This window comes from Lasiodiplodia theobromae, assembly GCF_012971845.1.
Source record: "Lasiodiplodia theobromae strain AM2As chromosome Unknown scaffold_9, whole genome shotgun sequence".
Classification (NCBI taxonomy): domain Eukaryota; kingdom Fungi; phylum Ascomycota; class Dothideomycetes; order Botryosphaeriales; family Botryosphaeriaceae; genus Lasiodiplodia; species Lasiodiplodia theobromae.
Genome location: NW_023336585.1, coordinates 594,900 through 609,754, shown reverse-complemented (window position 1 = coordinate 609,754; position 14,855 = coordinate 594,900). Strand labels below are relative to the sequence as shown.

The following is a 14,855-nucleotide window of genomic DNA, read 5'->3' as shown; positions in this document are numbered from 1 at the left end:
TGCGTGTCCTGCCCCGCTGCCACTCCGTGCTGTCCCCGCAGTTCCGACAGTCGAGGCCGTCTCCGCGGCCCAACGGGCTCCACTCGACGCTGCGAACTCATTAGCCGCGCGCTGCATTCACGTGGCCAGCATGGAATAGCATCCGATGCCAGTCGCGATGATGCCCGCGACCTGGCCGGAGAGGCATTTCTCCACGCCGACCGACCCTTACCGCCCGCCGCTCTGGGAAGGAGCGGGAGGAGTCATCGACCAGGCCTCGACTTCCATATGCGCCAACGAGGCTTCTTTCCATCAACACCACTGCTGCCCCTTCACCACCTCGCTCGTATTGCACCATGTTCGCCATGTCGTTCTGCTAGTTGTTTGGCCGCCCACCCTGCCAACTGACGGCCAGATCCGCTTCGCCCAGCGACCCATATTGCCCCTTGCTGAATCAGCCAAGATGTTACCATTATCCTCAACCTCATACCGAATACGGCCTTCATTATCGACCTACAGGAGCTTGTCGGGCATCCTATTCCGTTTGCGCTGAGTTGACACTGCCCGCGAGCCGCTGCGCACACCGCCAGACCGTCGAGCGCCCCCGAGCAAGGGACGTGAAGTGCATCATCGTGCCTCATCGTGCCTCATCATGGCCTCCATCTTCACTTTCGACCCCGACCCGCCGCGCGTGGCCTCGCCGTGGTCCACCCCGCGCTCGTTGACGCCGCGCCAGCCCCCCGGACCCGGCCTGTCAAACCATCCGTCCGGCGCATCCTTCGCTACGGGTGGCGGCCTCGAGCCTAGGGCTGTGCTCGAAACAGACCGTGCTGTTACCAAGTTGGACGCAGAGCCCCAGGAGGGCCCTACTGAGTACAAACTGCACCTCCTGCTGCGCCCGCGGCGATCCTTCACCACCTCGACGACCGCCCGTCACGTGGCGGGCTCGCATCGTTCGAGTCTCGGAATTCCAACACCTCGCAGTGTCTCCGAGACGGCCGTATCGCGCACTCCCGCCAGCACTCCACCCAAAGCTACCTCCAGCCAATCACGCCAGCATCGCCTGGAACAGCTGACCACGCAGCTGCTGTGGCGGCTGCAGCAATCGTCACCATACCATTCCACCTCGGCCAATGAGCTTGTCGTTCCGCAGTTGCCTGAAGCTGCCGAACAGCTCAGGGCACCGCCCTCCCTTGCAAGGTTGCTGCCAGGCTTGGAGGAGAGCAAAGGTGCATTGTACGAGATTGGCGTTGCCGACGATGGCACTTTTGTGGGGCTCGCCGAGGATGAGATGGAGGAGAGCTTGACCAATCTGCGCGCCATGGCAGCCAGCCTCGGTTGCACAGTCAAGGTCCTGCGCATGATCCCCGTGGGCGAATGCGCCTGGACCGACGACTTTGACGACACGGCGCATTCTGGCAAGCTGTGGGTTGCAGAGGCTTTCGTCAAGCCCGAGGTCAACGGCTCGCAGGATTCAGGCCCCACTGCACACCAACATCATGTCGCACAGCCACTTTCGCAGATCAGCCTCGATGACAGCACATCTGCATCCGAACAGCTCCGAGTCTCCCTGACCGGAGCAACCATGTCTGGCAAGTCCAGTCTGCTCGGAAGTCTGTCCACCGCAACTCTGGACAACGGACGGGGCAAATCTCGACTCAGCTTACTGAAACACAGACATGAAATTGCTTCTGGAATGACTAGTTCTGTCACCCAGGAGCTCATCGGATACGCGGGCTCGCCTGATGAGTCTGCGGACGTGAATGTGATCAACTATGCTTCAGGCAATGTCGATTCATGGAACGATGTCCATGCCGCTTGCCAGTCCGGCCGCCTCGTTTTCCTTTCTGATTCTGCGGGTCACCCACGTTACAGGCGGACCACTGTCCGCGGCCTGATGGGCTGGGCGCCGCACTGGACCTTGCTTTGTGTGCCGGCAGATAACGACGAGGATACGTCTGGCAGAGTCGGTAGTACTCCATCTTCTGAGGAAGTTCTAGGCGCTGCTGCGGCTGATGTCGACCTCTCAGAGGCGCATCTGGAACTCTGTCTCAAGCTGGAACTGCCGCTGATTGTCGTGGTCACCAAACTGGATCTAGCCTCGAAAAGCGGGATAAAGAAGACTTTATCTAAACTGCTTACGTTCTTGAAAAAGGCTGGGAGAAAACCCAGTATCATACCTGATTCGTCTACGACGGTGACAGAGGACGATCTCGCTGTCGTGCCAGCTTCAGATCTCGAGCTCGTGCGAGCGAAGGCTACGGATGAGCTCCTGCACGACCCGCTCGTGGTACCGATAGTCCTGACTAGCGCTCTGAGTGGAATGGGCATCCGCAAATTGCATGCCCTTCTGCACGAAATTTCAATCCCTCCGGCCGCAGCGCCTTCGAAAGTTGGAGTTGCGGTGCAGCCTGGCTCCCCTCCAGGTTCCAAGAGCAACACTCCACTCTCTGCACTTTACCACATTGAAGATGTTTGGAGACTCAACTCCAATGATGACGCTACGCCCGAGGCCTCTGAAATCTCCATCGTCAGCGGCCGACTTGATCATGGCACCCTTCATCTGGGGGACGAACTCCTCCTCGGCCCGTATCCGGTCGGCAGCATCGCAGCAGCTGCACTAGCCGCCGAAGACGGTAGCGACAGCAGCGGCTCTCCCGCCGCTCCTTCAAGGCCAAGCGCCTCTAGCGCTCCGACGAGCCGCTCTTTCCCTGGTGCTTTCCACAAGAACTTGACCCTTCCGTACCGTCAAGCATCATCACGCGCATCCAAGCAGCACGAATGGCGCCGCGTCCGCATAACGAGCATACGAAACCTGCGCCTGCCGGTCCGAACTCTATTCGCAGGGCAAGTTGGCTCGCTCGGCGTCCTTCCCCTCGACGACAACGCGAAGCCATTGCCCAATGCCGCCGCCGCCGCCACCTCGGCAGCCCTGTCTTCATCCACGTCTTCTTCTAGGGGCGTAGCCGCTGCTGCAGCACTACAAGGCCGCATCCGCAAAGGCATGGTACTCGTTCGCCCGAGCGACGGCGGTGACAACAACAGCACCAGCGCCACGCCGCCGCAATCCTGCCGCGCCTTCGTCGCACGCTTTGCGGGAGAGGGCGTGCGCAACCTGATCGTGGGCAGCCTGGCCGTCACGTATATCGCCAGCGTGCGGGCGAGCGCCAAGGTCGTGGCCATTGCCATCGACGACGGCGACGGCAAGCGGAAGGCGTGGAAGGACGCCAACGCCAAGAAGAAAAAGAAGGCGGCGGCCAAGGACGACGACGCTTTCGGCTTCGCGTTCGACGAGAGCGAGGAGGGCGAAGAAGAGGAAGAGAGCAGCGGCGAGGTGGATGACGTTGGAAAGGAGAAGCGCGGAGACGGCGGCGACGACGACGACGGGGAGAGCACGCTCGTGACTTTCCAGTTCGTGGCGACGCGGGAGTTCATCGAGGTGGGTGCGCAGGTGTTGGTCATGGAGGGCGGCAGGAGGCAGAGGGAGGTGGCGGATAGATCGGAGAGGAGCGTGGTCGGCTTGGAGGGTTTCGTTGGGAAGGTGGTTGAGTGGTTCGGATGAACGGACAGAACGGGGGGAAAGTTATCGCTTTCTTTTGTAATATGCAAGGGTCAAGTGAATAGTTGTGTTGGTTATTGTCTTGTTTGTAGTATTGTGTTTTTTTATCGTTTACTTTCGTCAATTTTGGGTGGTAGAATTGGACTAGACATGTTGCTTGTGTACCATCAAAGAACCGGGAACCGGGAGACCGACGGGAGACAATGCGACTTTCAATGGCACCTCAGGAATCTGCAGGCGTATCCATGTTCCACCTATCCATTCTCACCTGTATAAAAGGAAGAAAAGGAGATGTCGAAGAATACATGTAGAGTACGACGATGATTTCGAATAGTTGATCACGAATACACGCACACCAGCATCTTTGTTGATAAAGCTTCTGTTCAGCCTATCCTACAACTTACTCTCTCCAATACCACGACGCATTTTCCCAACTGCCGTTTTTCTTCGTCTTCAGATGCAGTACAAAAAAAAGAGAACCTCAAACCATCCATCCCCCAGGCACGCTTTACACTACCCCATTGATCCGGCTATGAGGGGAAAAAAGAAAATAAAAGGAAAGCAACACTCTTACTTCGCACCAGCCATCTTCGTGACCCTCGGTCCCCTCTTCGCGATGGCCTCCTTCAGCTTGTCCTTGACGATGGCCTTCTTCTCCACCTTGCGCACGTACACTCTGACCTCGTCTCTTCCGACCAGGTGCTCGCCGCCGAAAGCCGCGTCCTCGACGCTACGGAGCACGAGCTCCGAGCCGGTTCCAGGCCCGACGCTGCTCCTCAGCAGGCCCGGGCTGGCCGAGCCGTACCTGTCGGGCGTGAAGAACAGGCGCCTGCGGGCGCTATCGCCGCCGGCGCTGAACGGCGTGCCATCGCGGCTGCGGTAGCCCCTGCGCATGCCCGAGGGCGGCGTGGCGAAGACGGCCGGGCTGGCCTCGCGGCTGAAGCGGCCAGAGCTGCGGAGCGACATGGCGTTCAGGCCAGCAGCAATGTCATCATCGCCATCCTCCTCCGCCGTCTGACCCTCCGCTGGATGCTCTGATTCGTCGTCGCCGTCGCCGAGGAGGCGTAGCTTCCGGAGTTGGTTCTCCAACACGTCGAGGTCGCCGCTCTTATGCTCGATCATGCTCGTCATCTTCTTGATGGTGTTCTCGACCGCCTCGGCCGTAGGCGTGGCCGACGAGTTGCCGGTGCCGCCGGCCTTGCTAGCCTGCGCGGACGAAATGCGCGTCTTGAGGAGAACTATGCCTTCTTCGGCCTGGGCAAGGAGCTTCTGTGTCTGAGCAAAGGCCGAGCGGAGCTGTGCTTGCTGTGCGCCCTGTTCTTCTGAGAGGGGCGTTGCGCGCGTGACAGCGAGTTTGGACGGGTCGCGGCGCTGCTCGATCGACTTGCGCACGTCATTGAGGCGCCTGCGCAGCTGGCCAACGTCCTTAGACAGGCGAATTAGGTCGCGGATCTTGTTTTGAACGTCAACAACACGGCCAGTGTCTAGCGAACGCTCGAGGCTGTTCTCAACCTTGGAGAGATCCTCGATCTCAGTAAGGATCCAGTCATTGTCTTCAGGGTCATCCACGTTGACGTCAAGGTCATCGCGTGAACGGCCCTCGTGAGTGACTTCATTGTGACCCTTGATAAAGCCCGCCAGATTGTGTGCGTTGAGGCCAACCGTATCGATCATGCTCTGCATATCCCGGTAAAGCTGTTCAATTGACCCAGACACACTAGAGGGGCCGGACCTTCCGGCGTAGTCCTGATGCACGTAGAATTCCTCCAACGTCTTGGTTGCGCGGGGCGATGAAGACAGAATTTGCCTTGTTGCCTCGAACTCTTGATCGTCACCCAAATCCTGGAAGACGGGATCCTGTTCTGCAGGCTGTTGAAGTCGCGAGGTTGCACGAGAGATCGGAGTCGGAGGTGGTATTGTCACTGCCTGGCGCCTGGGACCAGGACTGAGTATCGATGCAGAAGCCGTACGAACCGGACTGGGTGACCGGAGAGGCTCATCACGCTGAGTGAACGACGGCTGAGGGAAAGAAGGTGCGCGCCCAATGTGCCTGGGCATACCGGCGGGGGTCGTTGACGCGGCGAAGGCATTCCGACTTGGAGAACGAGACGGGCTGCGGGATTTGGGCTGGGCCATCGGCCTGGACCGGGAGTCTGAACGGGTCTTCTCTACGGGAGGGAAGCTCCAGGCGTTGTTGCTCGCGGCAGGCGCTGAGGGTGCGGGTGCAGGCTCGTCCTTCTTCTCTGGGATTTCCGAAAGGGAAGGCGACTCCGGCTTTTCGACCTTGACAGGAGGGCTGCCTGCAATTGGGGGGAAGTCTTCCTCTTCAGGCTCATCCTTTTTCGCCTTGGGAAGAGTAAAGTCGGGAGGAAGGGGGGCATCTTCTGGCTTTGAATCGTCCTTCTTGGGTGTTTTCGTTATAAAGTCTGGTGGCAGAGGAGCTGCTTCGGGCTGGGAATCATACTCCTTCTTCGCGGGCTTCTTGATGAAGTCCGGTGGCAGAGGGGCCGCCTCGGGCTGCCTTTCTTCCTTTTTGGGCTCTTCCGGGGTAGGGGACTTGGCCTTCTCTGCAGGCTTGCTGAAAATACTGGTTCCGGTGGACGCAAACGGAGACGCCGATGAGGCAGGCTTGTTGAAACCAAACAGACTACCACCGGTCTTAGGGGCATCCTTGGGGGCCGTGCTTTCTGTCTTAGTTCCAAACAGGGACGATCCAAAAGCCTTGTTTTGCGGCTTCTCTTCCGTCTTCTGAGCATCACCCAAAGCTGCACCAAACGACGACCCAAGACCGAAGCTGCCAAAGCTGGATCCTGTCTCAGGCTTCGGCAAATCATCCTTCGCAGATCCATCTCCCTTAAACGCAGAGTCGAGCTTGAAACCACTGGCGCCCAACCCAAAGGGGCCCGGCTTCGCAGGCTCCTTCGGAGTTGCATCTCCATTGGCATCATCCGCATCGCCCATGTCCGACTCTTGAGACTGGGGCTGATCCGGCTTCTTCTGCTGACCGAACACGCTCGTCGATGATTGGGCTGGAGCTCCGAAGGATGGGGATTTGATTGTCGAACCGCCTGTTGTCGAATTTAGTGAGACCGTTGATCCAAAACTAGGTTCGGTTGTTAGACCGAAGCTTTGGTTTGGCGTACCACCGAAAGTAGAACCGCTACTAAATACCGACTGTCCAGGCTTGCTTGCCGCCAATCCTCCAAATGTTGCCTGCGAACCCTGCTTGGCTGCCGCGCTAAATGGCGATGCGTTCTGCTGAAACTTAGCAAACCCAGACTCACTCGAACCCGAACTACCAAAGCCTCCACTAGGCTTGGGAATCTGAGAAGGCGTCGAAGTGTTTCCCCATGGAGAAGCCTTTTGGCCCAGGCCACCAGCTGAACCAAAAGCCGCACCAGCACCAGGTTGGGAGGGTGACCCAAATGTCGCCTTCCCAAAAGCTGGGGCGCCCGGCTTTGATGCTGATCCAAAACTTGGCTGGCCAAAGGCAGGTGAACTGCCTGTGCTAGCTGATGCCCAAGGAGACTTGCTCTGACCCATAGGAGATGCGTTACCAAAGCCAGAGCTCTGACCAAAGGCAGATTTACCAAATGGACTTGACGTAGCAGGAGCAGCCGGCTGACTTTGCTGCGGCATGGGTGCAGATTGAGCGCCACCTGCTGCAGCAAGACCTTCGTAAGCAGTGCCCGCCTCAACTGATCCATCGTAGACTATCCACCAGGCGTTCAGGTAACCTTCATGGTTTAGGATCATGATTGCAGGGAGGGGCGTCTTTGACCATTCGATGTCACTACCGGCGATGGGCTTGTACACCTTGTCCTTGCTAGATAAGTCAAGCGCAAGACCGAGTGGAGATGAATCGGGCATGTCCGGGTACGCGTCTTCATCGACAGTGCCAGGCATAGATGCCTTTCTGGAATCATCCGCCATGACTGTCGGAACGTAGCTGTTTGTGACCGGGTTTTCTCGTGAGAGAGGCTGAGAGCTCTTTGTGATCACGCCGAGCTCTACGCCTCCGGTGGAAGACACCAGTACGAGGTCGTCCAAGCTAGGCTTCCAGTTCCTTAGGCGAGAAACGAAGTAGTGAGGCGGTGAGTTACGAATAAAGCCAAAGCCGTCGCATGCGCCCAGAATGAACTTGCGGAAGGTATAATTTTGGGTGTTCTTCTCGCGTGAGACCATGTGGTAAGTCATTTCAGAAGGACTACCCTGTTCAGTGCTCGTGGGCGCGTGAACAATGAAGAAATCGTCGTTTGTTAACCATGAGATGCAGGAAACTGTTTCTGTAAGCATCGCGGTTCGGTCTGAGATGGTGAGCATACATACCGTACTGATCGCCCACAAGCTCCGGGGGCCGCGGGATGAGTGCTTGCGGAGAGCCATCTGGCTTCATCTGCATGACTGTACCATCGGCCAGACCAGCGACCAACTGCTTGCCCTTGTTACTCCAAGTCACGCAGCTCACGTTGTCTTTGAGCACAGCACCATTCTGCGTCTGAACAAAGTCCCTCTGCTTCAGATTCGCAATCATCAATTGACCCTTCTCCGTGACCATGGCAATATACTCGGCCAGCTCAGGTGCCGGATTAGGTACCAGCGCCCGCAAGGCCATGTTCTGCGTTGGCATTTGGAAGGCTGAATTGGTATTCTTTTGCGAAAGCGCGGCGACCTCGTGTATTGCCAGTCCTCCACCTTGTTGCGCCGATATAACCAGGTGCTGCTCGTCCGAGGTGAATGCGATCTGCGACAGACGCGGCAGAGGAATGGTAAGCTCCGGGCTAAAAGGAACGACGGGATCCTTGTTTGATTCATCACGCCCAGAGGCCAGGGCAGCGCGGATGCTATCGGCGGAAGCGATGATCAGGCAGTCTGGACCGGCAGCAGCAACAACACCTTTTCTTGGAGCTGCGGTGAACAGGTTGGACTCGGACGAGGGCAAGTCCTCGGCGGGCCATGGCGACGGTAGCAGCTTGAGCTTGTTCGTGATTTTGGTTCTCACGTCACGGCCGGCGATGGAGGCGAATCCGAGGTGCTGTAGATACGGGTTAGCATGCAAAGGGTTGATCTTGGCGAAAGCATTGTCGTGCTGTCTTTTGCAGCTGGTAATTGGAAGCAGTCGCAGTACCTCTGTTTGAATGTCCTCGATTTCGGCGGCCTGTTGAGCTTGCGCGCCTCCCATGGCGCCAGCCATGCCACCCGTGGAGAAAGCCATTTTGCTCGGGGGTATCAGAGTCGCCTTCCACGCGTAGGCGGATTGGACGAGGTGGAGTCCGTTTCGGCGCGCTCAGAATGCGCTTTTCGCGACGGCGCAATGTTTTGGGAGGACAAGGAAAACGAGAGAACAAGCTCGCAGTGGAGAAGAAAAGGGCGCGCAATCGCGGGAGCCTGGGCAGGCTCGGGCGAGGAGGAGCTCAGGCGGCGGAGTTTTGGAAGGAGCTGGCACTCCTGGGCGAAGCGGGGATTAGAAGGTGTTGTGGTGCATCGGCGGGCTGGATGGACGCGGCGCGGTGAAGTGAAGCGCTCGGCCCGCCTGCCTGCGTCGGTCGGCGCGTTGCCTGTTGCCTCAGAAGCTCGGACCACTGTTACGTGAAGCGGCCACATATTTTGAGCTTTCGCGGCCACGTGTTTCAAATTTGAGCCACCCACCCACGCTTGACGCGCAGAGGCCCTAGAAGACGCGGCCAAAAGTTGTTCGGACGTCTGCCTGGAGCTCAGACCCGCCAGCATAACCACCACCATCCCTCCAACAACTGTCTACCACCTCACCAGCTTCCGTGCATCGCACGAACATTCTCGACGTAAACCTTTCGACCTCACGCCGCCGGGCTAACCGCAACTGCCACCACACCCACCACCTACATCTGCCATCACAATGCCGGGCTTCGACTTCTCGAATTACAACCGCAACGCGGCGCTGCACGCACAGGGCGTTCCGCTTCCCAAGGCGACCAGCACCGGTACCACCATTGTCGGATGCCTGTTCGATGGCGGTGTCGTCATCGCCGCCGATACCAGAGCCACCAGCGGCCCCATAGTAGCTGACAAGGTGCGTTGGAGAGCTTCATCGCAGGGAGACACCGGAGGAGGCATGGCTAACTCGACGGACTGCAGAACTGCGAGAAGCTGCACTACATCGCCCCGCAGATCTGGTGCGCAGGTGCCGGTACGGCGGCCGACACGGAGTTCACCACGGCGCTGATGTCGTCGAACCTGGAGCTGCACGCGCTGTCGACGGGCCGCAAGCCGCGCGTCGTGACGTGCATGACGATGCTCAAGCAGCACCTGTTCCGGTACCAAGGCCACATCGGCGCCTACCTCGTTGTCGCCGGTGTCGACCCGACCGGCGCCCATCTCTTCACCGTCCACGCCCACGGCTCGACCGACAAGCTTCCCTACGTGACCATGGGCTCGGGTTCGCTGGCCGCCATGTCCGTCTTCGAAACGCAGTGGCAACCGTCGCTCAACCGCGACCAGGCTGTCAAGCTGTGCTCCGACGCCATCCTGGCCGGTATCTTCAACGATCTGGGATCCGGTAGCAACGTCGACGTCGCCGTCATCACCGAGGACAAGACCACCGTCATGCGGAACTACATCCAACCCAACCAGCGTGAGCAGAAGCAGCGCAACTACCGCTTCCCCCGCGGCACCACCGCTGTGCTCAACGAGAAGGTCATCAAGAAGGAGGACATCAGCAAGTACGTGACTGTACATGAGCTCACAGAGGGTGAGCAGACTGCGGAGAGGATGGATGTCGACGCATAAACGTGGAGATGGCATCATGGCAGGAGGGAGAAAGTGGGTTGGCTTTTCACAGGGGTAGATATTAGACCTACTGCTGAGCCACAGTAGGAACTAGGGTTAAGGAAATGAAACATGTTTTAATGAGCTACTGAATATCTCGAGGTGACCTGAAGTGGTACAGGGAGCCGACGGCTAATGTGAACTTTTCGCTCATACCATGGGTAGTTGAAGCTATCGTCCGGACGTGAATGTATAATTATTAATTCTACATTTACGTCCGGACGATAGCTTCAACTACCCATAAATGTTCTTTTTCATTAAAAGAAGAAAGAACTGACTTACGCTATGTTCTAGGGCCCTGCTATTCTTCGCGCCAGCCATCGGCTGCAGTACCACTCCGCAGATCTGCTGCACGAGGGTTACAAGTGACACTGGATTAGCTGTTGATTGTTGGGGGGTGGCAACTAGAGTAGATCGCGAAACCAAGTTCCCTTCACTCTGCGAATTGTTCCAGCTATTGCGAATGTTGTTTATGACTGTGGCCGGGTGATGCACGCAGTGCCTATCCATGCTCGCAGTGCCTATCCATGCTCGCAGTGCCTATCCATGCTCGAGAGCCGAGGAGCGGAGTGAGGGGATGCATTGGTATATAAATGCAATTTGCAATCTTGATTCATTGGCGTGGTAAGCTATAATGAATTCATTTCTTGCCTTTTACCAGAAGTGACCGTGTAGCTGCCACTAAACGCCATTAAAGAATCTTTGGAACTAAAACGGAACACCACCTCGTGTGGTCGATTCTCGTTTTGAGCTTGTAGCGCGAGTTTCGAATTTTCTTTTTGCTCCTCGTCCGTGCCGACTTCCCACTTTTTTAGTCGGCATTCAGACTAGTTCATTGGCCGGGTCGGCGAAAGTCCGGCCTGCGTAGCCTAGCCCTATGGAAGTCACTACTTCAGGCCAACTCGGTATAAAAATGAGTTAACGATGAGCCTGATGGCATGCAAACTCTGCGTCACTCCAGTATATGCAGTGCGTCACTAATACTTCAAGGGCTAGCATTGGAGGGATTCAATCTCGCGGTGAGGGGGAAAATTCACGTCCATCATGTTTATTCCTGCTGCGCCATCGCTATGCAAATAAAGGGTATAATTACAGAGAAGCCTTTGCCCTCGACTTCGGCCTAGCGAAGATCATGCTGAATCGAGAGTAAACCGGGTTTTCAGAAAAGCAAGGTGCGCTAAAAGCTGCAACGATTTTTGTAAGGGTCTACTCGTCGCTCGCTTCTCCATGTCATCCAACTCGAAAAGGATGGCCTAATTTTCATCATCCTCTCCATCTTCAACAGTCGGCTGCAGGGATGGAACTTGTTGCTCACTAGCGTGAGTGGAGCTGCTGGCTTCTTCACTCTGAACAGCGGAATCGTGGGCATCAGCAGTATTGAGTCTCTGTGCCTTGGCGGAGCTTTCTTCAGAACCAGTCGTAGGCACTGTGTCGGTCGATGCTTCTGAAGGTCCAGTGGCAACAGGATGTGACGAATGAGCCGAGGAAGACAAAGTGTTCGAGCCGCCAGAATTTGCTGGTCCAGCAGATGTAGGAACGTGAGCAGCAGAACCGATAGGAACGGGCTCGTTGCCATGCTGAGCGAGGAGTTGGTTGGCTATGTTGGTTGGAAACCTCTGAGGGCCAAGGGTAGTCTGCACAGTCGCACCAGGGTCGTTGGGATTGATAGGAATCTCGCGAAACCCCGGAGGAGCAGTTTCTGGTGTCGTATTAGCACTACTTCCAAGCTTACTCAAAATGGTTTACGTACCAGTTCCATTAGTAGTCGTCGTGGTTGGAGGTGCCTGGGCTGAAGAGTCCGAGGGTGTATAGTTGCGGTTTCGAGCCTCTTCAAGCGTCCGAGTCATGGTGTCGTTCCAAGTCTGGAGAGAAGCCGCAGCATCTGTAGCAGATTGTGCTGTTGAGCGAGGAGTAGAAGCATGATTCGGCGCTTGACTCCCTGAATCTTGGCCCAGAGTAGCATCAGCCCTATGAAGCGGCAACAATGTCCATCCCGGTGGCAGAGTCAAGCCTTGCGGAAGATTGGGGTCGTGTGCTTCCAGGACAGGCTGGTCTGCGCTGGGGTTGAAAAGTCGCGGCTGGTTCAAGTCGTGCGCTAACGGCGCGTTGAGATTGAGGCCGTCAGTGTTCAGACCGGCAAACATGTTCGCGAGCAGGGACTGGGCATCTTGCGCCGGCTGAGCACCACCGACAGCAGTTGCTGCTGCTACACGACGAAGACGCATATACTCTGCCTGCAGTGCTCGGACAAGATGCAGTTGATGTTGTGCCACGTTCAGAGCCTGTATCTCGCTCACCAGGCGGCGTTCCAGCTGGTCCAACCACATGGTTTGCGCGACGACGGAATTCGCCCGGAGTGGATCTGCCGTCGCTTCACGCAGGAGTGCACGAGCCGAGCGGTCGCTCTGGCCTCCGCGCTGCTGTTGCTGCTGCTGATGGAGCTGCTCTTGTTGTTGTCGTCCTTGTTCCAGTATCTGAGCGAGCGGATTTTCTGCCTGTGCATTATTCAGGTTCACTGCGCGGACACCGTATCCAATGCGGAACGGGCCAAATTGAATCTGGCGCATGCGGGGCAGTGCTGGCTGCTGAGCATTTCCGTCTTGCGGTATGCCGTTTTGAGCACCTTGCTGAAGTCCAGGTTGTGCACCAGCGTTGACGGCTGGGTTGGCTCGGTTGGCCTGTTGACGTTGCCGGGTCTCTTCAACTAGTACCGGCTGGCGGCAGGTGGGGCAAGCCTGTTGGCGTTCGAGCCAGCTGCGCAAGCAACTGATGTGGAGACAATGACCACAGGGTAGCTTCTTCGCCCGGTGACGCTCATCGATGGGACGCTGCGGAGTTGGTGCTGGCGCAGCGCCGCCAGCGGGAGGTTGGGCATGCTCCGGTGTTGTCCATGGACGCATCTCCTCGCGGCATATGATGCAGATGTTGTTCTCCCCAAGGTCCTCGGACGTAGCGTCAGGATAGCGAGAGTTCATGTCCCGTGTAGCGTTGCGGTAACGCAAGAAGTCGTAGATGCGCTTGTGGAACGAGCGGAATGTCAAGAGAACATCTCTCATGATATGAATAGGCAGGCCGTGGAAGGTCATGAGGATGACGAAGAATGCCATGTAAATGGTCAGCTTAGCAAAGTCCTTTGCGAGGTCCAAGTAAAAGACCCAGCGGCCCTTGCCCTCCCACCCAGGCACGTCGATCTCGTTGTCGTCAACCTCGATGTCTTCAGCAGCCAGCTCCGCCTCTGTAAGCACGCCTTCACCGGCGGCCTCCCGCTGATGCTGTCTCTCGGCTCGTCTCTCCTCCAACATCTCCTGCCTCTTGGCCTCTGTCTGCTTGGACTGGACCGTTAGATCAACGAGGCACAGGATATGCCGGAAGAAGGTAGCGAAGGACTCAATGAGCAGCAGAGCGTACTCGAAACCGAACATGACGATCATATTGGGTCGTGCCTGCCGCAGGACGGTGTTCACGCAGTATCCGAGCATCACCATGTCGTATACAATCGACAGCAGCAGCGAAGACGCCAGGCGGGAGTGGAAGAAGATCTCGTTGGAGGTCGGAGGTTGTTGCTCAACGAATTCGACCCGGCCAGCACCAATCCACTGCCAAATCTTGCCAGCAATGAGGCTGACAAACATGACAAAGAACCGCACGCCCACATCGTCACGGAAGATGGTCATGGCCAGCAGTGTCTCGGTGATGGCGAACCAGGCGTGTTCGTAGAGGCGCTCGACTTCCATGGGGCGGAGCGGGCCGTAGAGAAGGCGCTGGAGAGCGTACATAAAGGAAGCTGTAAGGAGGAGTACGAGATTCGTGAGGATCTACCAGAGGCATTAGGACACGACGAGGCGGGTTCGGAAGCTCGGGAGCGGCGCACCATAAGACAGGCATTTGATTGTGAGAGATAGACGCATGCGGAGTAGAAATTGGGCCTTTCGTATGCGGCGCGCAGCAGCACCGAGGCTGCCAGGGCCACGGAGGTCTGTTGCGACAAGATCAGCACATCAGCGCATTGCGGAGCGCGGCGGCGAGAGCTGTAGTGGTGCAGCTTACCCCAACGTAGGCGGCGATCCGCATGATGGCGAGCCTGTGCAAATCAAAGCAAGACTTGGTAGCGCGAGATATCCATCTGCATGGGCAGAGGAAGGCGGGGGAGAGCACAGCGGGCTGTCGGTGGTGGAGGTGTTGCGCAGCTCGTGCGCAGCTCCCGGACGTCAATCGGACACGTTCACGCAAAGTCGTCGGGTGAAGCTCAAGCCGACCGACGCGCGGCAACGACTTCTGATGGCGCAACCCCGCGTTGCTCAAGGCAGAAATTCGCCAGATATGGTTTTCTTGCACAGGCAACGGATTACTTTCATATTCCTAGCCGAGCCGGTCAGATTAATTGTCAATAAGCTGCTAACCCAGATCTCGACGTTTATGGAGACCTTGAGCATCGCCACGCTCAACAAATATAAAAAAGCCCCTCAAATGTAACATTTGCAGCACGCCGAAAGCACTTCGAAACTGGTAGGTC

General features: G+C 57.2%; 4 protein-coding genes across 4 annotated transcripts; 2 read left to right on the top strand and 2 right to left on the bottom strand.

The window, feature by feature from the left end:
• Window positions 1-631: 631 nt before the first annotated feature.
• On the top strand, window positions 632-3,541 carry LTHEOB_3594 (HR1 repeat rho-binding protein; the record flags this gene model as incomplete). Its single annotated transcript, XM_035512534.1, has 1 exon — window positions 632-3,541. The coding sequence occupies one exon, from the start codon at window positions 632-634 to the stop codon at window positions 3,539-3,541; it is 2,910 nt and encodes a 969-aa protein (XP_035362682.1).
• A 567-nt stretch (window positions 3,542-4,108) lies between these two features.
• LTHEOB_3593 (Nuclear pore complex subunit nup159) lies at window positions 4,109-8,753 on the bottom strand (the record flags this gene model as incomplete). The annotated part of the gene is made up of 4 exons (XM_035512533.1): window positions 4,109-6,606; window positions 6,823-7,818; window positions 7,868-8,573; window positions 8,667-8,753. 4 exons carry the CDS (start codon window positions 8,751-8,753, stop codon window positions 4,109-4,111), a joined length of 4,287 nt encoding a protein of 1,428 aa, XP_035362681.1.
• Window positions 8,754-9,413: 660 nt separating this feature from the next.
• On the top strand, window positions 9,414-10,303 carry LTHEOB_3592 (Proteasome subunit beta type 7 precursor; the record flags this gene model as incomplete). The annotated part of the gene is made up of 2 exons (XM_035512532.1): window positions 9,414-9,587; window positions 9,653-10,303. The coding sequence occupies 2 exons, from the start codon at window positions 9,414-9,416 to the stop codon at window positions 10,301-10,303; spliced, it is 825 nt and encodes a 274-aa protein (XP_035362680.1).
• Window positions 10,304-11,595: 1,292 nt separating this feature from the next.
• Window positions 11,596-14,413, bottom strand: LTHEOB_3591 (Zinc finger RING-type protein; the record flags this gene model as incomplete). The annotated part of the gene is made up of 4 exons (XM_035512531.1): window positions 11,596-12,041; window positions 12,093-14,157; window positions 14,214-14,318; window positions 14,390-14,413. The coding sequence occupies 4 exons, from the start codon at window positions 14,411-14,413 to the stop codon at window positions 11,596-11,598; spliced, it is 2,640 nt and encodes an 879-aa protein (XP_035362679.1).
• Between the last annotated feature and the right edge of the window lie 442 nt (window positions 14,414-14,855).